The sequence below is a fragment of the Mustelus asterias genome, chromosome 2, assembly GCF_964213995.1.
Source record: "Mustelus asterias chromosome 2, sMusAst1.hap1.1, whole genome shotgun sequence".
Taxonomy (NCBI): Eukaryota; Metazoa; Chordata; class Chondrichthyes; order Carcharhiniformes; family Triakidae; genus Mustelus; species Mustelus asterias.
Genome location: NC_135802.1, coordinates 48993576 through 49018425, shown reverse-complemented (window position 1 = coordinate 49018425; position 24850 = coordinate 48993576). Strand labels below are relative to the sequence as shown.

Sequence of the window (24850 nt, the reverse complement as noted above, 5' to 3'; positions counted from 1 at the left end):
ATATTACACAGTGATGTGATAATATAGCAGTGTCTGATATTACAGTGATATTATAATATAGCAGAGTGTCTGATATTACACAGTGATGTTATAATATACCAGTGTCTGATATCGCACAGTGATGTTATAATATAGCAGTGTCTGATATTACAGTGATATTATAATATAGCAGACTGTCTGATATTACACAGTAATGTTATAATATAGCAGAGTGTCTGATATTACACAGTGATGTTATAATATAGCAGAGTGTCTGATATTACACAGTGATGTTATAATATAGCAGAGTGTCTGATATTACACAGTGATGTTATAATATAGCAGTGTCTGATATTACAGTGATATTATAATATAGCAGAGAGTCTGATATTACACAGTGATGTTATAATATAGCAGTGTCTGATATTACACAGTGATGGTATAATATAGCAGAGTGTCTGATATTACACAGTGATGTTACAATGTAGCAGAGTGTCTGATATTGCACACTGATGTTACAATGTAGCAGAGTGTCTGATATTACACAGTGATGTTACAATATAGCAGTGTCTGATATTACACAGTGATATTATAGTATGGTAAGAAGTTTAACAACACCAGGTTAAAGTCCAACAGGTTTATTTGGTAGCAAAAGCCACACAAGCTTTCGAGGCTCTGAGCCCCTTCTTCAGGTGAGTGGGAATTCTGTTCACAAACAGAACTTATAAGACACAGACTCAATTTACATGAATAATGGTTGGAATGCGAATACTTACAACTAATCCAGTCTTTAAGAAACAAAACAATGGGAGTGGAGAGAGCATCAAGACAGGCTAAAAAGATGTGTATTGTCTCCAGACAAGACAGCCAGTGAAACTCTGCAGGTCCACGCAACTGTGGGAGTTACAAATAGTGTGACATAAATTCTGATTCTAGGATCGCATGATAAAGACTCAGGAGGAAAAAAGCAGAAATATTTATGTGAAATAGTGTGACATAAACCCAATATCCCGGTTGAGGCCGTCCTTGTGTGTGCGGAACCTGGCTATCAGTTTCTGCTCCGCGACTCTGCGCTGTCGTGTGTCGCGAAGGCCGCCTTGGAGAACGCTTACCCGAATATCAGAGGCCGAATGCCCGTGACCGCTGAAGTGCTCCCCAACAGGAAGAGAACAGTCTTGCCTGGTGATTGTCGAGCGGTGTTCATTCATCCGTTGTCGCAGCGTCTGCATAGTTTCCCCAATGTACCATGCCTCGGGACATCCTTTCTTGCAGCGTATCAGGTAGACAACGTTGGCCGAGTTGCAAGAGTATGTACCGTGTACCTGGTGGATGGTGTTCTCACGTGAGATGATGGCATCTGTGTCGATGATCCGGCACGTCTTGCAGAGGTTGCTGTGGCAGGGTTGTGTGGTGTCTTGGTCACTGTTCTCCTGAAGGCTGGGTAGTTTGCTGCGGACAATGGTCTGTTTGAGGTTGTGCGGTTGTTTGAAGGCAAGAAGTGGGGGTGTGGGGATGGCCTTGGCGAGATGTTCGTCTTCATCAATGACATGTTGAAGGCTCCGGAGGAGATGCCGTAGCTTCTCCGCTCCGGGGAAGTACTGGACAACGAAGGGTACTCTGTCCACTGTGTCCCGTGTTTGTCTTCTGAGGAGGTCGGTGCGGTTTTTCGCTGTGGCGCGTTGGAACTGTTGATCAATGAGTCTAGCGCCATATCCTGTTCTTATGAGGGCATCTTTCAGCGTCTGGAGGTGTCTGTTGCGATCCTCCTCATCCGAGCAGATCCTGTGTATACGGAGGGCTTGTCCGTAGGGGATGGCTTCTTTAACGTGTTTAGGGTGGAAGCTGGAGAAGTGGAGCATCGTGAGGTTATCCGTGGGCTTGCGGTACAGTGAGGTGCTGAGGTGACCGTCCTTAATGGAGATGCGCGTGTCCAAGAATGCAACCGATTCCGGAGAGTAGTCTATGGTGAGCCTGATGGTGGGATGGAACTTGTTGATGTCATCATAGAGTTGTTTCAGTGATTGTTCACCATGAGTCCAAAGGAAGAAAATGTCATCGATGTATCTAGTGTATAGCACCGGTTGAAGGTCCCGTGCGGTGAAGAAGTCTTGTTCGAACCTGTGCATGAAGATGTTGGCATATTGAGGTGCAAATTTGGTCCCCATGGCTGTTCCGTGTGTCTGGATGAAGAACTGGTTGTTGAAGGTGAAGATATTGTGGTCCAGGATGAAGCGGATGAGATGTAAAATTGCATCTGGAAACTGGCAGTTGTTGGCGCTGAGCACTGAGGCCGTTGCAGCAATGCCATCGTCATGGGGGATGCTGGTGTAGAGTGCTGAGACATCCATTGTGACGAGGAGCGCTCCTGGTTCAACTGCTCCATGTGTGCCGAGTTTCTGTAGGAAGTCCGTCGTGTCGCGACAAAAGCTGGGGGTTCTTTGTACAATGGGTTTCAGGATGCCCTCGACATAGCCGGAGAGGTTCTCGCACAGGGTCCCATTGCCCGATACGATGGGACGGCCGGGTGTGTTTGCCTTGTGTATCTTCGGGAGGCAGTAGAGATCTCCAACGCGGGGAGTACGTGGGATGAGAGCAGGGAGGGTGTTCTGAAGGTCCGGATCAAAGGTCTTGATCAGAGTGTTGAGTTGACGGGTGTGTTCTTTGGTCGGATCTGCAGGTAACTGTCTGTAGTGTTCCTCGTTGTTGAGTTGTCGGTACACTTCTTTGCAGTAATCCGTTCTGTTCAGTATGACGATGGCCCCTCCTTTGTCTGCTGGTTTGATGACAATGTTGCGGTTGGTCTTGAGAGCGTGGATGGCGTTACGTTGTGCTTGGGTGATGTTCGGGGCTGTCTTGTGAGTGCGGCTGATGAATTTGGTGTTGACGCACCTCCTGACGGCTTGGGCATACATGTCAAGTCGAGGGCAGCGGCCTTCCGGAGGAGTCCAATTCGACTCTTTCCTCTTCGGATGCACTGCGGATCTCTCTGTCGGCTGTTCCAGTTCATATTATAGTATAGCAGAGAGTCTGATATTACACAGTGATGTTATAATATAGCAGTGTCTGATATTACACATCGATGTTATAATATAGCAGAGTGTCTGATATTACACAGTGATGTTATAATGTAAGTGTCTGATATTACACAGTGATGCTATAATATAATGGTGTCTGAAATTACACAGTGATGTTACACTATAGCAGCATGTCTGATATTACATAGTGATGTTATAATATAGCATAGTGTCTGATATTACACAATGAGGTTACAATCTAGCAGAGTCTGATATTACATAGTGATGTTACAATGTATCAGAGTCAGATATTATACACTGATGTTACAATATAACTGCGTGTCTGATATTACACAGTGAGGTTACAATGTAGCAGTGTCTGATATTATACAGTAATGTCACAATATATCAATGTATGATATTACACAGTGATGCTATAATATAATGGTGTCTGAAATTACACAGTGATGTTACACTATAGCAGCATGTCTGATATTACATAGTGATGTTATAATATAGCATAGTGTCTGATATTACACAATGAGGTTACAATCTAGCAGAGTCTGATATTACATAGTGATGTTACAATGCATCAGAGTCAGATATTATACACTGATGTTACAATATAACTGCGTGTCTGATATTACACAGTGAGGTTACAATGTAGCAGTGTCTGATATTATACAGTAATGTCACAATATATCAATGTATGATATTACACAGTGATGTTATAATATAGCAGAGTGTCTGATATTACAGTGGTGTTACAATGTAGCAGAGTTTCTGATATTACACAACGATGTTACAATGTAGCAGTGTTTGATATTACAGAGTGATGTTACAATATAGCAGAGTGTCTGATATTACACAGTGCTGTTACAAAATAGCAGAGTATCTGATATTACAGAGTGCTGTTACAATATAGCAGAGTGCCTGTTATTACACAGCGATATTACAATGTAGCAGAGTGTCTGATATTACACCGTGATGTAACAATGTAACAGTGCCTGATATTACACAGTGATGTTACAAAAAAGCACTATCTGATATTACACAGTGATGTTACAATGTAACAGTGTCTGATATTACACAGTGATGTTATAATACAAGTGTCTGATATTACACAGTGATGTTATAATGTAAGTGTCTGATATTACACAGTGATGCTATAATATAATGGTGTCTGAAATTACACAGTGATGTTACACTATAGCAGCATGTCTGATATTACACAGTGATGTTATAATATAGCATAGTGTCTGATATTACACAGTGATGTTACAATGTATCAGAGTCAGATATTATACACTGATGTTACAATATAACAGCGTGTCTGATATTACACAGTGAGGTTATAATGTAGCAGTGTCTGATATTATACAGTAATGTCACAATATATCAATGTATGATATTACACAGTGATGTGATAATATAGCAGAGTGTCTGATATTACACAGTGATGTTATAATATAGCAGAGTGTCTGATATTACAGTGATGTTATAATATAGCAGAGTGTCTGATATTACACAGTGATGTTACAATGTAGCAGAGTGTCTGATATTACACAGTGATGTTACAATATAGCAGAGTGTCTGATATTACAGTGATATTATAATATAGCAGCGTGTCTGATATTACACAGTGATGTTTCAATATAGCAGAGTGTCTGATATTACAGTGACATAATATAGCAGAGTGTCTGATATTACACAGTGATGTTATAATATAGCAGAGTGTCTGATATTACACAGTGATGTTACACTATAGCAGCATGTCTGATATTACACAGTGATGTTATAATATAGCATAGTGTCTGATATTACACAGTGATGTTACAATGTATCAGAGTCAGATATTATACACTGATGTTACAATATAACAGCATGTCTGATATTACACAGTGAGGTTATAATGTAGCAGTGTCTGATATTATACAGTAATGTCACAATATATCAATGTATGATATTACACAGTGATGTTTCAATATAGCAGAGTGTCTGATATTACAGTGACATAATATAGCAGAGTGTCTGATATTACACAGTGATGTTATTATATAGCAGAGTATCTGATATTACACAGTGATGTTACAATGTAGCAGAGTGTCTGATATTACACACTGATGTTACAATATAGCAGTGTCTGATATTACAGTGATATTATAATATAGCAGAGTGTCTGATATTACACAGTGATGTTATAATATAGCAGTGTCTGATATTACACAGTGATGTTATAATATAGTAAGAAGTTTAACAACACCAGGCTAAAGTGCAACAGGTTTATTTGGTAGCAAAAGCCACACAAGCTTTCGAGGCTCTAAGCCCCTTCTTCAGGTGAGTGGGAATTCTGTTCACAAACAGAACTTATAAAGACACAGACTCAATTTACATGAATAATGGTTGGAATGCGAATACTTACAACTAATCCAGTCTTTAAGAAACAAAACAATGGGAGTGGAGAGAGCATCAAGACAGGCTAAAAAGATGTGTATTGTCTCCAGACAAGACAGCCAGTGAAACTCTGCAGGTCCACGCAACTGTGGGAGTTACAAATAGTGTGACATAAACCCAATATCCCGGTTGAGGCCGTCCTTGTGTGTGCGGAACTTGGCTATCAGTTTCTGCTCAGCGACTCTGCGCTGTCGTGTGTCGCGAAGGCCACCTTGGAGAACGCTTACCCGAATATCAGAGGCCGAATGCCCGTGACCGCTGAAGTGCTCCCCAACAGGAAGAGAACAGTCTTGCCTGGTGATTGTCGAGCGGTGTTCATTCATCCGTTGTCGCAGCGTCTGTGAGGCATGCGTCCCGAGGCATGGTACATTGGGGAAACTATGCAGACGCTGCGACAACGGATGAATGAACACCGCTCGACAATCACCAGGCAAGACTGTTCTCTTCCTGTTGGGGAGCACTTCAGCGGTCACGGGCATTCGGCCTCTGATATTCGGGTAAGCGTTCTCCAAGGCGGCCTTCGCGACACACGACAGCGCAGAGTCGCTGAGCAGAAACTGATAGCCAAGTTCCGCACACACAAGGACGGCCTCAACCGGGATATTGGGTTTATGTCACACTATTTGTAACTCCCACAGTTGCGTGGACCTGCAGAGTTTCACTGGCTGTCTTGTCTGGAGACAATACACATCTTTTTAGCCTGTCTTGATGCTCTCTCCACTCCCATTGTTTTGTTTCTTAAAGACTGGATTAGTTGTAAGTATTCGCATTCCAACCATTATTCATGTAAATTGAGTCCGTGTCTTTATAAGTTCTGTTTGTGAACAGAATTCCCACTCACCTGAAGAAGGGGCTTAGAGCCTCGAAAGCTTGTGTGGCTTTTGCTACCAAATAAACCTGTTGGACTTTAACCTGGTGTTGTTAAACTTCTTACTGTGTTTACCCCAGTCCAACGCCGGCATCTCCACATCACGTTATAATATAGCAGAGTGTCTGATATTACACAGTGATGTTATAATATAGCAGAGTGTCTGATATTACAGTGATATTATAATATAGCAGTGTCTGATATTACAGTGATATGATAAAGCCTAAGTTGCCATATGCTTTATTATCTGCTCTCTTAACTGGTTTAGCTCTGAAGAAGTGTAAAAGGTGCGAAACATCACTCTCCACAGACCTGCTGAGTTTTCCCAGCATTTTCTGCACGTGCTTTTGAAGTTCTGCAGTATGCTCCTCACATTTCATAATGCTTCCAAGTTTAGTTACATCTGCAACTTTTGAAATTGTGCCCTGTAAACCAAGGCTTAAGTTATTAATTTATAACAGGAAAAGCAGGAGTCCTAGCACTCCCACCACCCTGTGAGGCAGAGAGTTACAAAGTTGTACAACCCTCTGAGAGAAACTGATCCCTGGGGAACTTCACTCTAAACCTTCCTAAAGTTTATTTATTAGTGTCACAAGTAGGTTTACATTAAGAATGTAATGAAGTTACTGTGAAAATCCCCTAATCGCCACACTCCAGCACCTGTTCACTACACTGAGGGAGAATTTAGCATGGCCAATGCACCTAACCAGCACGTCTTTCGGACACAGGGAGAACGTGCAGACTCCACACAGACAGTGACCCAAGTCAGGAATCGAACCCAGGTCCCTGGCACTGTGAGGCAGCAGTGCTGACTACTGTGCTACTGAAACAACCATTCACTGCTGCTCGTTTCCTGTCTGTCAGCCAATGTCAGAACCTTTTTGTTCCATCAGTTCTAACTTTGCTTGCATATTTGTCGTGCAGCACTTTATTCATGTATACCACATCAACAGCAATGTCCTCACCAACTCTCTCTATTATCTTATCAATAAACAAAAGCAAGTTAATTATTAGTTAGTTATGATTCCCCTTTAAAAGGTCCATGCTGGCTTTCCTTAATGAACTTGCATTTTCCCAAATTAGGGCCACAACAGCCTTCCAATTAGTTTTATGGATTTTCTTCCATGCCTATCTTCAGACTCAGGCCTAGCGAGATTTAGAACAAAGAACAAAGAAAATTACAGCACAGGAACAGGCCCTTTGGCCCTCCAAGCCTGCACTGACCATGCTGCCCGACTTAACTAAAACCCCCTACCCTTCTGGGGACCATATCGCTCTAATCCCATCTCATTCATGTACTTGTCAAGACGCCCCTTAAAAGTCACTACCATATCCGCTTCCACTATCTCCCCCGGTAACGAGTTCCAGGCACCCACCACCCTCTGTATAAAAAATCTGCCTCGTGCATCTCCTTTAAACCTTGCCCCTCGCACCTTAAACGTGTGCCCCCTAGTAATTGACTCTTCCATCCTGGGAAAAAGCTTCTGACTATCCACTCTATCCATGCCTCTCATAATCTTGTAGACTTCTATCAGGTCGCCCCTCAACCTCCATCGTTCCAGTGAGAACAAACCAAGTTTCTCCAACCTCTCCTCATAGCTAATGCCCTCCATACCAGGCAACATCCTGGTAAATCTTTTCTGTATCCTCTCCAAAGCCTGCACATCCTTCTGGTAGTGTGGCGGCCAGAATTGAACACTATATTCCAAGTGCGGCCTAACTAAGGTTCTATAAAGCTGCAACATGACTTGCCAATTTTTGAACTCAATGCCCCGGCCGATGAAGGCAAGCATGCCATATGCCTTCTTGACTACCTTCTCCACCTGCATTGCCACTTTTAAATGACCTGTGTACCTGTATACCCCGATCCCTTTGCCTATCAATACTCTTAAGGGTTCAGCCATTTACTGTATATTTCCTGTCTGTATTAGACCTTCCAAAATGCATTCCCTCACATTTGTCCGGATTAAACTCCATCTGCCATCTCTCTGCCCAAGTCTCCAACTGATCTATATCCTGCTGTATCCTCTGAGGATCCTCATCGCTATCCGCAAATCCACCAACTTTTGTGTCATCCGCAAACTTACTAATCAAACCAGTTATATTTTCCTCCAAATCATTTATATAGGCAGTACAACCTACCTCAAGGCCCAGTGTCACAGTCCAGCAGAGTCAGATTGAAGGAGGAAGCAACCTTTTTTTTAATGGCAGTAGATGCCATAAACCTAGTACGGTTAAAGATTCCATTGAAATTTTAAGACAAGGAGAAGGTACATGGATAGGATTTGGAGTTCGAGGGGGATTGGAGGTCAGAGGTATTAGTCAATGGAATTGGTGATTGTGGACAATCAGAGGCTGCAAGGGTGCTGGAGGTTGGGGAGGTTCAGGTCACAGTCAAGTGTGGGAGGGTCAGGTTGACCGGGGGAATTAGACCTGAGTGGGGAGAGACAGTCAACCGGTTGGGTGTCAGGTCTGTGGGTTGACAGCCGGGCCTTGTAGAGGAGGCTTCGGGTCTGTGAGGGATAGTTGTGTTAGTGGGTGTCAGGCCCTTGGGGGGATCCTGTGCTACTGAGGTCAAAGGGGTGTGTGGAATACCTTGGATGGTTAGGGTGGGGGGTGGGGGAACGGGAGGTTCCCTGGGGGATTGTGAGAAAAGCAGAGATCTGTGGGAGTGTTGGTCTTTACAATAGTTACCCAGAAAGTACAAATGGTTTTAATTCTATCTTTTTTCTGGATAACTTTGTGTAACATAGCCAGAATCAGCCAAAGTTTGCGATTTCAATTGCACTTTTGGATGGCACCCTGTGCAGAACAATTACCCAGAGGAAGTTTGTGTTTCTGGGGAAATGCTGTGCACACTCTTACCTCTGAAGTTCTGAGAAGGTTCCTCAGTGCATCATCGGGGTAACTCCCAAATCCGATGCTGGGGAGTCTGCAAGTTACAGCCTATGATTTCTAAAAGCCTCTCCACCAATAAGGTTAACTTGGCCAGTAGTTGCTAGGCTTCACACACTTGAAAATTAACAACTCTCCACTCCTCTAATACCAGTCCAAAGATGTGCGGGTTAGCTTGATTGGCCAGGTTAAAAAATTGCCCCTTAGAGTCCTGGGATGTGTAGGTTAGAGGGATTAGCGGGTAAAATATGTGGGGGTAGGGCCTGGGTGGGATTGTGATCGGTGCAGACTCGATGGGCCGAATGGCCTCCTTCTGCACTGTAGGGTTTCTATGATTTCTATGATTTCATTTCTGAGTGAAAGAAAGATTGGAAAATACGACTGATTAAAGCTCTCTCTTCCATCAGTAGTCTTGGATGCATCACACCTGGTCCTGGTGTCTTATCAACTTTAAGTCCAAACAGCTGATCCAATGCCTTCTCCTTATCAATTTTAAACCATTCAAGTGTCACCATGACCTGCAGAGTAATTTTTTCTTTGGTAAAGACATATGCAAAGTATTCATTTAATACCTCAACCATGCCCCCTGTCTCCAAGCCTAAGTCTCCTTTTGGTTCCTAATCAGCACCATTCCTTCTCCTTCCACCATTTTACTACGTATATGCCTACAGGAGACTTTTTGATCTTTTACTTTATTCTTTACTATGGTGTGAGCATCACTGCTAAGGCCAGCAATTCTCCTCTGAACCCTCTATATTCAGCCTGGTTATCAATTGTATTATCCACCAGGCATCTGTCATAAGCACAGTTTTTCTGTTTCACCGTAATCTCTCTTTTGATTTGATTTGATTTATTATTGTCATATTGTATTAACATACAGTGAAAAGTATTGTTTCTTGCGTGCTATACAGACAAAGTATACCGTTCATAGAGAAGGAAACGAGAGAGTGCAGAATGTAGTGTTACAGTGACAGCTGGGGTGTAGAGAAAGATCAACTTAATTACAGGAAGGATGTGGAAAAGATTGAAAGGGTGCAGAGGAGATTTACAAGGATGTTGCCTGGATTGAGTGGCATGCCTTATGAGGATAGGCTGAGGGAGCTCGGTCTTTTCTCCTTGGAGAGACGTAGGATGAGAGGAGACCTAATAGAGGTATATAAGATGTTGAGAGGCATAGATCGGGTGGACTCTCAGAGGCTTTTTCTCAGGGTGGAAATGGCTGCTACGAGAGGACACAGGTTTAAGGTGCTGGGGGGTAGGTACAGGGGAAATGTTAGGGGGAAGTTTTTCACACAGAGGGTGGTGGGCGAGTGGAATCGGCTGCCGTCAGTGGTGGTGGAGGCAAACTGAATAGGGTCTTTTAAGAGACTCCTGGATGAGTACATGGGACTTAATAGGATGGAGGGTTATAGGTAGGCCTAGAAGGTAGGGAGATGTTCAGCACAACTTGTGGGGCCGAAGGGCCTGTTTTGTGCTGTAGTTTTTCTATGTTTCTATGTTTCTATTTCTTAATGCAAATCCATTCAAAAGTCTAACAGCAGCAGGGAAGAAGTTGTTCTTGAGTCAGTTGGTACATGACCTCAGACTTTTGTATCTTTTTCCTGACAGAAGAAGGTGGAAAAGAGAATGTCCGGAGAGCGTGGGGTCCTTAATTATGCTGGCTACTTTGCCAAGGTAGCGGGAAGTGTAGACAGAGTCAATGGATGGGAGGCTGGTTTGCGTGATGGACTGGGCTACATTCACGACATTTTGTAATTCCTTGTGGTCTTGGGCAGAGCAGGAGCCATACCAAGCTGTGATAGAACCAGAAAGAATGCTTTCTATGGTGCATCTGTAAAAGCTGGTGAGAATCGTAGCTGACATGCCAAATTTCCTGAGTCTTCTGAGAAAGTAGAGGTATTGGTGGACTTTCTTACATCTCTTGCATCATCCAGAGAGCTCTTGATTTGTTTGCACTGCCTTTCCACTTCATGGAAATGCATCTTGATAATAATTGAACTACCTCTTCCTTAAAGGCAGCCCATTCATTGTTCAGCTACAGTTTTACCCCCTAATCTTTGATTCCAATTTATCTGGGTCAGATCCATTCTTCCTCCATTAAAGTTGATTTTCCTGCAAAGTTTGTGTCCTGTGGTCACAAACAGTCTGGACATTGATGGAATGGAAGCCCTTTTTGTTGACGAAGGCACCCAGCTCACTCACTGAAGCCTTTCTGGCCAAACGTGTGCAATTTATGGCATGTGGAATGCAGAGGAACCCAGCAATTGCAGCAAAGTGTCTGGCTCTCTCTGCCTGGCTGGTTTTAACAGTCCAGAAATGAATGAAGTTTATCACACGCCTGCACAGGGCATCAGTGACCAGCTTGATGCAGCTGTGGCAACAGATTGGGAAACACCACAGAGATTACCCACTCACTCTTCGAAGGAACCAGAGGCCTGCATAGCTGTTGACCTGTTTCAACTGACAGAAGATGTTGTGGCAGGGCCACTGCCACTTTAAGAGCCACTGGCTTCAGGAGGTCACTGGCACAGTTTGAGGTGATCTCTGGGCCAATCATATGGCAAATGGAGTTCATAGTCTCCCTAGAAAGGCCAAACCTCCTTCAGCACAGGATCTCCAGCATGTCCGGGTAGCTGGAGTGCTGCCTGTTGATTCTTGCTGCAGGATAATTACATCTTCTGCGGAGCCTTCCACCTTGCCCTTCTTGCTGGCCCTGTTGATCACGGAGGGTGCCTTGCTGAGATCTGCTGTTCACTCGTGGTGACTGCGCCAATGTCTCGCAGAATTCCTCTCAGTGACGTCCCTGTGCCACCCTCTGTAGGCTGCTCTTCCTTGTTGATCGTGGAGGGTGTTTGTTCCTCTACAAATAGTCGGTGACCTATAGACTACACTAAGCAATGTAATTATACCTGTCTTGTTCCTTAGCTCTAGCTAAGTTGATTCTGTCCCAATCGCTTTGGGACATCTTCTCTCTCCAAATATATCTTTCAGTTGTCCAGCACCCATTGCCACTGTGCCTGATTGCTGGTAGGAGAGTGAGATGTACTCAGGGGCTACTGCACTACCTGTCCATCTCTTCTTGACTACTTGTTCATCCAATCCCTCTGTCCCTCCATATCCTTATGCTGCAGAGTGCCCACATCTATAAATGTGCTATCCACAAAGCTCTCAACCTCGTGGATGTGCAAAAGTGATGCCAGCTGCAGCTCAAGTCATGAAACCTGAAGCTCATGCTGCTGCAGATAACAGCACTTCCTACACAAATGGTTATGCAGGACACATGGATTGTCCTGGAGATCCCACATGGAGCAGGATGTGCACTTCAGTTGTCATTCCTCTATTTAATAGATAATCGGACTTACTACCTTTATTTATTTTCATATTTATATAAACTGTATTATTTTATGTTGACCTATGATACAAGTTCGAGGGACTAAATGGCCTACTCGATCTCCTAAATCGTATTACACTAACTTTAATAATTCTACTCAGCGTTACTACATTGCATTATTACTGTTTTGTTTTTGCTGGTTCTGGGGTCATGTTCATTTTTTAAAATGGGGAAATAGTTTGGGAAGCATTGTCTTGTTCTTTTCTAAGGTGAACAACCTCAGCTTTTCTAGTTTTTGCATGACTGAAGTCCTGCATGCCTGGTTTCATTCTCCTCCGTCACTTTCCTGTGACCATGACATCCCTCCGACGGTGGATATAGGACCACATACTCAAATTAGTATGGAACCAGTTTACACTCCATACCACTGTTTAGACATTCCCCCATTTTACGATGTTCAAATTGTGATGAATGGCAATTACAACATTCATAAATCGACTCCCTGTTTCGACTTTACAACATTGGTTTTGACTTTACAACACACCAGCAAACAAGTTCAAATGTGCATATGTATGCATCAATGTTCTGTGTTGCCCATAGAAACATAGAAACATAGAAAACTACAGCACAAAACAGGCCTTTCGGCCCCACAAGTTGTGCCGAACATATCCCTACCTTTTAGGCCTACCTATAACCCTCCATCCTATTAAATCCTATGTACTCATCCAGGAATCTCTTAAAAGACCCTATTCAGTTTGCCTCCACCACCACTGACGGCAGCCGATTCCACTCGCCCACCACCCTCTGTGTGAAAAACTTCCCCCTAACATTTCCCCTGTACCTACCCCCCAGCACCTTAAACCTGTGTCCTCTTGTAGCACCCATTTCCACCCTGGGAAAAAGCCTCTGAGAGTCCACCCGATCTATGCCTCTCAACATCTTATATACCTCTATTAGGTCTCCTCTCATCCTACGTCTCTCCAAGGAGAAAAGACCGAGCTCCCTCAGCCTATCCTCATAAGGCATGCCACTCAATCCAGGCAACATCCTTGTAAATCTCCTCTGCACCCTTTCAATCTTTTCCACATCCTTCCTGTAATGAGGCGAACAGAACCATCTTTTATATTGTTATTATATATTGGGTTGTTGAACCCAAATGAGCCGAGGGAAGTGGAGAAACCTCCCTCCAAACTTTTGGTTGCCAGGTCGCAGGAAAACGGTTTTTGGCAAATAATTTCAGTGTCCTGTGCCTGAACACTTTGCTGCACCAGAGGGTGCTAGCCGGGCCTGGCTGACATCTAATGGCTCCAAAAGAAGGTCGGCTTCTAAGAGAGTTCTCAATGCACTTTGGAAGAAGTAACATGACAAGGGAGTATTTAATGGATGGCAGAACGCTCAAAAGCTCCCTGATCTCTGAAGGCAATGAGACATTTTTCACACCGACCTCTGGATCTTAAGCGCTTGTTGGCATTTGCACAGACGGAGAATGTGGGCTCCAGATCGTCCACTGTTTCTATGACTATAACAAGACAGAATGTGCCTTTGCCTTTTAAAGTTTATTTATTAGTGTCAAAAGTAGGCTTACATTAACACTGCAATGATGTTACTGTGAAAATCCCCGAGTCACCACACGCCGGTGCCTGTTCGAGTACACTGAGGGAGAATTTAGCATGGCCAGTGCACCTAACCAGGCAGGAATTACCCTCTGAGATGAGTAACTGGATGAGTACTTGGCACGCCATAACATTCAAGGCTATGGGCCAAGTGCTGGCAGATGGGATTCGGTGGGCAGGTCAGGGCCTTTCATGTGTCAGGAAGGAACCGGAGCACCCGGAGGAAACCCACGCAGACACAGGGAGAACGGGCAGACTCTGCCCAACACCCCGACAGTGACCCAAGCTGGGAATCGAACCCAGGTCCCTGGCACCGTGAGGCAGCAGTGCTAATCATTCTGCCACCGTGCCGTCCTAGTGCCTAGCCGATGCTGGTTGATCTAACTAGTTTTATTCTTACTCAATTTTTCTGTGGCAATTTGATACAATTGAGTGGCTTGCTAGACCATCTCAGAGGGTAATTATGAGCCAAACACATTCCTGTGGTTCTGGAATCACATGTAGCTCAAACAATGTACGGATGGTAGATTTCCATTTGTGAAGGACATTAATGCACCAGATAAGTTTTTAACGACAACCTGATCATTTCATGATTGTCATTAGGATGCTACCGGAACTTGATGGTTTGGGTTATAAGGAGAGGCTGGATAGACTGGGACTTTTTTCTCTGGAGCGTAGGAGGCTGAGGGGAGACCTTATAGAGGTCTATTAAATAATGAGGGGCACAGATCAACTAGACAGTCAATATCTTTTCCCAAAGGTAGGGGAGTCTAAAACGAGAGGGCATAGGTTTAAGGTGAGAGGGGAGAGAGACACAAAAATATCCAGAGGGGCAATTTTTTCACACAGAGGGTGGTGAGTGCCTGGAACAAGCTGCCAGAGGTAGTAGTAGAGGCGGGTACAATGTTGTCTTTTAAAAAGCATTTAGATAGTTACATGGATAAGATGGGTATAAGGGATATGGGCCAAATGCAGGCAATTGGGATTAGCTTAGGGGTTTAAAAAAAAGGGCGGCATGGACAAGTTGGGCTGAAGGGCCTGTTTCCATGCTGTAAACCTCTATGACTCTAAGTCTCTATTACTGAGACTTGCTTTTTTAATTCCAGATTTAATATTAGAATTTAAATTTACCATGCTGCCTTGGTGTGATTTGATCTTGCGTCCAGTAACATTATCATTATGCCACCGTTCCATGAATTAGTAACAGTGAGGTTGTGTATCTTGGGTTACAGGAAGATATAGACGAGATGGTCAAATGAGCGGATAAGTGGCAGATGGAATTTAACCCTGAAAAGTGTGAGGTGATGCACTTTGGAAGGAGTAATTTGACAAGGAAGTATACTATGAAAGGTCTGACACTGGGAAGTTCCAAAGAACAAAGGGACCTTGACGTGTTTGTCCATAGATCTCTGAAGGCGGAAAGGCAGGTTAATAGGGTGGTGAAAAAGGCTTATGGCACACTCTCCTTTATCAATCGAGGTATAATTTACAAAAGCAGAGAGGTCATGATTGAGTTGTGTAGAACTTCGGTGAGGCAATAGCTGAAGTACTGTGTGTAGTTCTGGTTGCCACATTATAGGAAGGACGTAAATGCACTGGAGTGGGTGCAGAGGAGATTCACCAGGATGCTGCCTGGGATGGACCATTGAAGTTTATGAAGAACGGTCGGATAGGCTTGGGTTGTTTTCGTTGGAGCAGAGAAGACTGAAGGGCGATCTGATTGAGGTGTTCAAGATGATGAGGGGTATGGTCAAGGTGGATAGGGAGCTGCTCTTCCCCGTAGTTGAAGGGTAGGTTATGAGGGGACACAAGTTAAAAGTGAGGGGTGGGAGATTTAGGGGAGATTTGAGGAAAAAACCTTTTACTCAGAGGGTGGTGACAGTCTGGAATGCACTGCCTGGGAGGGTGTTGGAGGTGGGATGCCTCACACCCTTTAAAAAGTAACTGGATGAGTACTTGGCACGCCATAACATTCAAGGCTATGGGCCAAGTGCTGGCAGATGGGATTCGGTGGGCAGGTCAGGGCCTTTCATGTGTCAGTGCAGACTCGATAGGCCGAAGGGCCTTTTCTGCACTGTAGCAATTGTGATTCTGTGATCTATTGACACCTTTTAAAAGTTTTTTATGGAGTAATAGCTATAGGAATATACACAGATGGTCAATCACCCTTCTACAAAACATGGATCTTGGGCTACTGAGTCAAACAGCTGCAGAATGTGAACAGCCACAGTTTAATGGCATCAGAATCCAGACTGGCATCAGTAAATGTTATCAACATTGACTTCACTCCAAACAATTCATTGTGTGAAGTGCTTTAAGATGTTCCAATTTCAGAAGGCACTTTAAATGCAGGTTTTTAAAAAAGTTTATTTATTAGTGTCACAAGTAGGCTTACATTAACACTGCAGTGAACTTACTGTGAAACTCCCCTAGTCACCACACTCCGGCACCTGTTCGGGTACACTGAGGGAGAATTTAGTAAGGCCAATGCACCTAACCAGCACGTATTTTAGACTGTGGAATGGAACCGGAGCACCCAGTGGAAACCCACACAGACATGGGGGAGAAGAACGTGCAGACTCCGCACAGACAGCGGCCCAAGTCGGGATCGAACCCAGGTCCCTGGCACTGTGAGACAGCAGTGCTACCGTGCCACAAGTGTTATTGTCTTCAGGAGAAGGGGAGACATTTTACAGAGTTTGATCTTCTTGAGAACTGCACCAATGATCGGTTGTCTTCCTGAAAAGATTGAGTGGTTGAGTTTCGTCCTTAATAGGGCTGTGGAGAGATTAAGCTTAGTAAGCTGAACGGCCTGTCATACTTTCTATCTTCTTTTGTATCCATCTTTTGAGCAGCTACATCAATATTACTAATAAAATTAGATTAATTGCTGTTTCCATCTCATTAACCTTCACAGTGCAACACATTTACTGTGACCAGCCAATTGCAGCTTTCCAATGGCGAAATAAGAGTTCAATAACTGAATGCCAATTAGGCAAGTACTGACCAGTTAAACAAAAACCACAGTAAAGTCTCATCGGAATTTAACTGGAGTTCAGAAGAGTGCGAGGTGACCTTATTCGGACATATAGGATTCTCAGGGGGCTTGACAGGGTGGATGCTGACGGATTGTTTCCCCTTGTGGGAGAGTCTAGAACCAGAGGACAGAATCTCAGAATAAGGGGTCCCCCATTTAAGACAGAGACAAGGAGGAACCAAAAGAGAAAATGCTGGAAAATCTCAGCAGGACTGGCAGCATCTGTAAGGAGAGAAAAGAGCTGACGTTTCGAGTCCAGATGACCCTTTGTCAAAGATTTTCGAAACGTCAGCTCTTTTCTCTCCTTACAGATGCTGCCAGACCTGCTGAAGTTTTCCAGCATTTTCGCTTTTGGTTTCAGATTCCGGCATTCACAGTAATTTGCTTTTATAGAGGCAAGGAGGAATTTGTTCTTTCAGAGGATAGTGAATCTGTGGAATGCTTTATCGCAGAGAGCTGTAGACATGGTCCTTAAGTATGTTCAAGGCTGAGATAGACAGATTTTTAATCAGGAGGGTAATCAAGGGTTATGGGGATCAGATGGGAAAATTGAGTTGTGGATTATCATATCAGATCAGCCATGGTCTCCCTGAATGGTGGAGCAGACTGAATGGGCCGAATGGCCTACTGCTGCTCCTAACTCTTATGGCCTAATCCTATCTATTTCTATCCTCCCTCTATCTTCATTTCAACAGTGGAGCTGATGTTGCTCATCCACTCTGGAGAATTCCTGCCATCATCCTAGTGATTGTCCACTAGGGTGTCCTGAAATTCCATTGGGAGCAGGATGTGAATCTGGAAAATTCCTTCGGGAGCAGCACAGGAATCCAGACAAGCACAGGAGTTTCTGGGGTCATTTGAGCTTCTTCCTTCCCAACCCCAGCACCACCAAATAAAGTCACAGATGTGAAAAGCCATCAGTGGAGAGACACAATAATGGGAGTTCTTTGCACCCTCAACTTTGAGGGGACCTAAGATAAGATTAGAGGAGAGCATGCCAAAAGGAAATCAGGCTTCGAAAGTGTTAAATTTGGTCCCACTGAGGATTCCAAGATGGAATCATGGTTTGAAACTCAGAAAATGAGCTAACAAGCAGAGGATGACATTTTCAGAGACAGCACCACCCCTTGCAAGTTGTTGACTGATGTGGCTCTAATGACGCAGGCATCTGCTGGCCCGGAGCAGGTGCGACCTCCAACTGATCCTGGAGTGAGTTAGAGAGTAACGTAGAGGGAGCTGAAGGAAAGGGAGGGGTCAAAAGAGAGAGTTAAAATAAACTAATTGTTTAAATTTAGTTCAAATCTCAGAAAAGACCGGTTGGAATTTGAAGCAATGAACTCTGTATTGTTGGGATTTAGGGAAGTTACATTGAATTTCTGCACCTGTCAGCCATCAATGTTGGACAGGGAGAGATAGGTAGCGAGGATATGTTGTGCCCCATCTAGCAATTTGTTCGGGCTGCTCTGTTGTGAAAATTTTCAGAGGCTGAGGTTACCCTCTCAATTCCATTGAGGACTTTCTTTATTTTACTATTTTCTCTGTAGGTTTTTCAGGGTAGATTTGACATAATCTATGGTTCGGAATTTTAGTGGCCTGTTTTGGCAATATTTTGCACAAAATTAGGTTTTGGGTATTAAAACGGAGCAAAATTGATTTCCAAGAGATCCACCACAAGTTGGCTAGAACACGATCTGGCCCATCCTGTAATTTGCCTGCCAGGTATCCAGCCAGCTCACTATAAGATATCGGTAACAAGGCTCAGTAGTCCTGCAGTCCCAGACCTGTTGGTTCTAAATTTACAAAGTACTTGGGGTAAGCTAGAATGACAGTTACACCATACGGTTGCTGCTATGAATAGACGAAATCGGGCAGCTTGTGAGCTTGAATGGTGCCATGAATTTGAGTAGCAATTACAGTTATAAAACCAGCAAATACTGGAAATACTCAGGAGGTGTGGCACAGACACAAGGGGACAAAAGGCCTCCTCCTACGCTGTAACTATTTTATGAGTCTGTGGTTTGTGTAGTGAGAAACAGTTGTTATTTTAGGAAACTGAGCTTTCATCAGATATTGGGGACACCGAGCACAGATTGGGTGACCGTTTTGCAAAAAAATGTTTGTTCAGTCCGAAAAGAGGCACTTGATATTAGCAGCCCAAAGAAAATGTTGGAAAATTTCAGCAGGCCTGGCAGCATCTGTAAGGAGAGAAAAAAGCTGATGTTTAGAGTCCATGATGTTGGGATGTTGGCATTGGATTGGGGTGGGCACAGTAAGAAGTCTCACAACACCAGGTTAAAGTCCAACAGGTTTATTTGGTAGCACGAGCTTTCGGAGCGCTGTCCCTTGATGCTCACCTGATGAAGGAGCAGCGCTCTGAAAGCTCATGCTACCAAATAAACCTGTTGGACTTTAACCTGGCGTTGTGAGACTTCTTACTGTTTCGAGTCCAGATGACCTTTTGTCAAAGCTTGCCCTTTGTCCAACTTTGACAAAGGGTCATCTGGACTCGAAATGTCAGCTCTTTTCTCTCCTTACAGATGCTGCCAGACCTGCTGAGATTTTCCAGCATTTTCTCCTTTGGTTTCATATTCCAGCATCTGCAGTAATTTGCTTTTATCTTGACATTAGCGGAGTTGCTGCAGGACAGCCAATCACCAGGGGAAGGATAGGTGTCCGGCCAAGACAGGGTGAAAACCTCTTGTCCTGTCCCTGCAAGTTTCTTGTCACAATTTCCACATTTATGTAGTCGTTGCCAGTAGATCACATTTGATGCTTAGTCAGATTTTTGATGAAGCATTTACTGAGAGATAGGAGGTAGAGTAACCGATGTGTTCTCTGTTTCACAAGGCTAATGCTGGGGGAGCATTGGCAAGTAACTTTGGAGATTGAACTGACCTCAGATGCAGAAAGATGACTGGCATAGGAACTCCTTTTTTAAATTTTATTCATTCATGGGACATGGACATCACTGCTGGCCAGCATTTATTGGCCATCCCTACTTGCCCTTGGTGGGCAGTTGAGAGTCAACCACATTGCTGTGGCTCTGGAGTCACATGTCGGCCAGACCAGGTAAGGGTGGCAGATTTCCTGCCAGCCCAATCCTGGCCTAAGATTTTATAATCTAGCATGGCTCTATCCACTCAAGTGGATAGAGCCATGAAGAAGGCCTATAGTGTGTTGGCGTTCATTAACAGGGGGTTTGAGTTTAAGAGCAGTGGGGTTATGCTGCAACTGTACAGGACCTTGGTGAGACCACATTTGGAATATTGTGTGCAGTTCTGGTCACCTCACTACAAGAAGGATGTGGGGACACTGGAAAGAGTGCAAAGGAGATTTACCAGGATGCTGCCTGGTTTGGAGGGTAGGTCTTATGACGAAAGGTTGAGGGAACTTGGGCTTTTCACTTTGGAGCGGAGGAGGTTGAGAGGAGACTTGATAGAGGTTTATAAGATGATGAGGGGGATAGATAGAGTGAACGTTCAAAGACTATTTCCTCGGGTGAATGGAGCAGTAACTAGGGGGCATAACTATAGGGTTCATGGTGGGAGATATAGGAAGGATGTCTGAGGTAGGTTTTTTACTCAGAGAGTGGTTGGGGTGTGGAATGGACTGCCTGCAGGGATAGTGGAGTCAGAAACTTTAGGAACATTTAAGAAGCTATTGGATAGGCACATGGAGTACTTCGGGATGATAGGGAGGAAATAGCTTGATCTGGGTTTCAGACAAAGCTCGGCACAACATCGTGGGCCGAAGGGCCTGTTCTGTGCTGTACTGTTCTATGTTCTATGTTCAATCTTCTAGCAAATACATCATTTTACTGAGCGTGACCTTTCAATGGTCTTAGATAGCCAGGAAGGTGGCAAAAGCTCTTTGGGTAGGTATTGATTGCCTCAGTAAGTGCCATCCCATCTCAGCTATGGACAGTGCAGGAAATGAGAAGATCTTGGAAGCAATGGGATAACTAAGGGAATAAGAATCAAATAAGACTGAAATGGTGACCACATTTTTATCTGTGTTATGAAACTCGAAATAATAATATACCAAGAAAATGCAAGTTTCAGACTTGCCTCTGTGGTAGTATTCGCAGCTGTGGTCAGAAGAAGTGGGTTCAAATTACACTTTAGAGACTTAAGCACATTATCTAAGTTGACACTCAGTGTAGTATTGAGGGTGAACTGCACTGTTAGAGGTGCAGTTCACCCTCAATACTACAGTGGTTAGCACTGCTGCCTCACAGCGCCAGGGACACGGCTTAAATTCCCGGCTTGGGTCACTGCCTGTGTGGAGTTGCATGATCTCCCCATGTCTGCGTGGGTTTCCTCCGGGTACTCCGGTTTCCTCCCACATTCTGAAAGATGTGCTAGTTAGGTGCAATGACCCAAACAGGCGCCAGACTGTGGCGACTAGGGGAATTTCACAGTAACTTCATTGCAGTGTTAATGTAAGCCTTACTTGTGACTGATAAATAAACATTGAACTTTACTTTTAAACTGAGGCCCTGTGCATCCTTTCAGGTGGAAGTAAATAATCGCATGACACTATTTGAAGAAGAGCAGGCAAGTTCTCCGGGTGTCCTGGCCAATACAACACCACCAAAACAGATAGTTTGGTCAGTTGTTGTCACACTGAAAGGGTGGTAGAGGTGGGAACCTCACAATATTAAAGAAGTATTTAGATGAGCATTTGAAACACTGTAGCATACATGGCTACAGACCAAGTGCTGGAAAATGGAATTAGAATGGATAGGCTGGCACAGATACGATGGATGGAAGGGCCTTTTTCTTATGACACTATGACTATGACTGTTATTTGTGGAACCTTGTTGTGCTAGTCTACATTACAACACAGTTCAGAAATACTACATTGGCTGTGGGATGATTTTGGATAACCTTAGGTCATGAAAGGTGCTATATAAATGCAAGTTCGTTCCTCTTTCAGTCCTAATTGTGACTAATTAATAAGGTCTTTGCTCCTGAAATAAACTTATGCAAGGTCCCGCTGACATTCCTGGATACTTATATTTTAATTTTAATCCAAAACATCGTTAATAATGACACCTCAAATGTTAGAATTCAGCTTCAGCACTCTTAATATTCATTTTAAACTTATAAAGGAGGTTTGCTTTACTCTATAGGAGTAACTGAAGCATTTTATGATAGCTAAATATTGAAGTGCTACTTGCTATTCCAGATCGAAAGTATTGCTTACCTTTCTGGGCAGGCACATGACTGAGTGTTTCACTGTAACTTTCTGGACCAAGTTAAGACAAGAAAAAGTGTAATATCCCAAGCCTTCTCGCTTCCTTCCTTCTGTTTCAGCAATAAACAACAGTGGAAACCTTTCCTAACTGACGGTGACACCTACTTGATATACAAAGGTCAATTTTCTTGGGGCTACTGATAATTTGAAGTAGCTCCAATTTTAGCTCTTGGTTATTTTTGGCAGGAACAGATGCAGGATTAGAAAACTTTCCAAAATGAAGCCAATGTTTACAAAGCTCAAACATAAACATCAGCAAGGACATAAAAAGCATGTCTGTGTAAGAGCCAGTCAGTTTTGCGCAATGCAATCGGATTAACAATCAAAATGCTCCGGCAGATTCTCAGATGTGTCCCTTCCCAAGCATGTAAATCTTCCATTTAAATCGAGGTGTAATTTTCCTTTTATTTATTTCCAGGATGTGGGCATCACTGGTGAGGTCAACATTTATTTCCCATCCCTAGTTGCCCTTCAGAAGGTGGTGGTGAGCTGCCTTCTTGAACCAGCGCAGTTCCTGAGGTGTAGGTACACCCACAGTGCTGTTAGGGAGGGAGTTCCAGCATTTCAACCCAGCAATTGAATGAACGGCGATATAAGTTAAAGTCATTTTTAAGTAAGATCCAGTCGCAAGATATTAGAATATAACAATCAAAAATTTACATTTACACGGAAGTTATATCTATATCTACTCACAATTATCGATTAGGTTTACATCATGCATGCATACGGGCATGGTCCAATTGCAACTTGTGCACATTTCCCTAATTATAATATCACAAAGCAATGATAGCTATATGTCTGACCAATGGTATATCACCCTCCCATCTCTCATTTCCATTGTTCCTTGTTCTAATGGGCAAACATGAGCTGCACCTGTACATCATGCCATTGAATGGTCCTTGACTCTTATCTGGGTCTGCTTTAATCCAAGATCTGTGATTGTTTTCATACCTTTCACTGTATGACTGAAATACAGCTTGCAACTGTAAACCTGTGTGATTGTTAACCCTTGCAACCAGGTTGACACAGGTATGCCAGGCATTTCTCCTGGCATGCGCGCTGGCATTATTCATTGTAGTAACCAAAAAACAAAGAAAATAATAAACTATTTTGCAATAAAACTGAAAATGGTGGACATAGGCATCAAGCCAGTCCACTTCCAGCTTTTGAAAAGATTTCCAACATTTCCAGTTTTTCTCTTTTCCATTAGGTTATTTCATATTCACATTCCTACTGACATTTCCAAACACAAGTCAACTCAATAGTGTCACTATTATTAGAAATGTCTACACATTATTAGTCTCTGGAATCCTTCACAGCGCAGTCATATTGAATTTTTGACTCCAAAACCACTCCATCATTTTAAATTCAAAGGGCAGTAAAATGTTGCAGCAGGTGTAAAGTTCAGTTTTTAATTTTAATTTAATTCAAATTTTTATGACCGAAAATAATTGTGCGGCTCGTTCTGAAATGCCAGACTTCGGGGAGACCGAGGAGAGTTGGCTATGGCAATAGCATTTCTCAAACTCTAAGCCGCAGTCAGTAGCAGCACTCCTTGCATCTTTTGATTTGATTTGATTTGATTTATTATTGTCACATGTATTAAAGTACAGTGAAAAGTATTGTTTCTTGCGCGCTATACAGACAAAGCATACTATTCATAGAGAAGGAAATGAGAGAGTGCAGAATGTAGTGTTACAGTTATAGCTAGGGTGTAGAGAAAGATCAACTTAATGCAAGATAAGTCCATTCAAAAGTCTGACAGCAGCAGGGAAGAAGCTGTTCTTGAGTCGGTTGGTACATGATCTCAGACTTTTGTAACTTATTCCCAACGGAAGCAGGAGGAAGAGAGAATGTCCAGGGTGCGTGGGGTCCATAATTATGCTGGCTGCTTTGCTGAGGCAGTGGGAAGTGTAGACAGAGTCAATGGATGGGAGGCTGGTTTGCGTGATAGATTGGGCTACATTCATGACATTTTGTAGTTCCTTGCGGTCTTGGGCAGAGCAAGAGCCATACCAAGCTGTGATACAACCAGAAAGAATGCTTTCTATGGTGCATCTGTAAAAGTCTGCTTAAGTACATAGACACTGACCCTCTCTTCCAGCCACTCTATTGTGCATTATGATGTGCGTGGACAGACAATCATGATTTTGTGCATACTCACTGATCATTTTATGATTTTTTTTTCTTTATTCATGGGACATGAGCGTCGCTGGCTGGCCAGCATTTACTGCCCATCCTAGTTGCCCTTGAACTGAATGACTTGCTGGACCATTTCAGAGGGCAGTTGAAAGCCAACCACATTGCTGTGGCTCTGGAGTCACACGTAGGCCAGACTGGGTAAGGATGGCAGATTTCCTTCCCTAAAGGACATTAGTGAACCAGATGGGTTTTTCTGAC

At 43.5% G+C, this 24850-nt stretch overlaps 1 protein-coding gene across 2 annotated transcripts in view; it reads right to left on the bottom strand.

Annotated features, from left to right (window-relative positions):
* rsu1 (Ras suppressor protein 1) overlaps window positions 1–22564 on the bottom strand; it is a 184437-nt gene extending 161873 nt beyond the window's left edge. The window contains exon 1 of one of the 2 annotated variants that reach the window (XM_078227696.1): window positions 22400–22564. In XM_078227696.1, coding sequence (XP_078083822.1) covers window positions 22400–22417 — 18 coding nt within the window. In that variant the 5' untranslated portion in view covers window positions 22418–22564. The remainder of the gene's footprint in view (window positions 1–22399) is intronic. The other variant, XM_078227699.1, reaches the window with a different exon arrangement.
* Between the last annotated feature and the right edge of the window lie 2286 nt (window positions 22565–24850).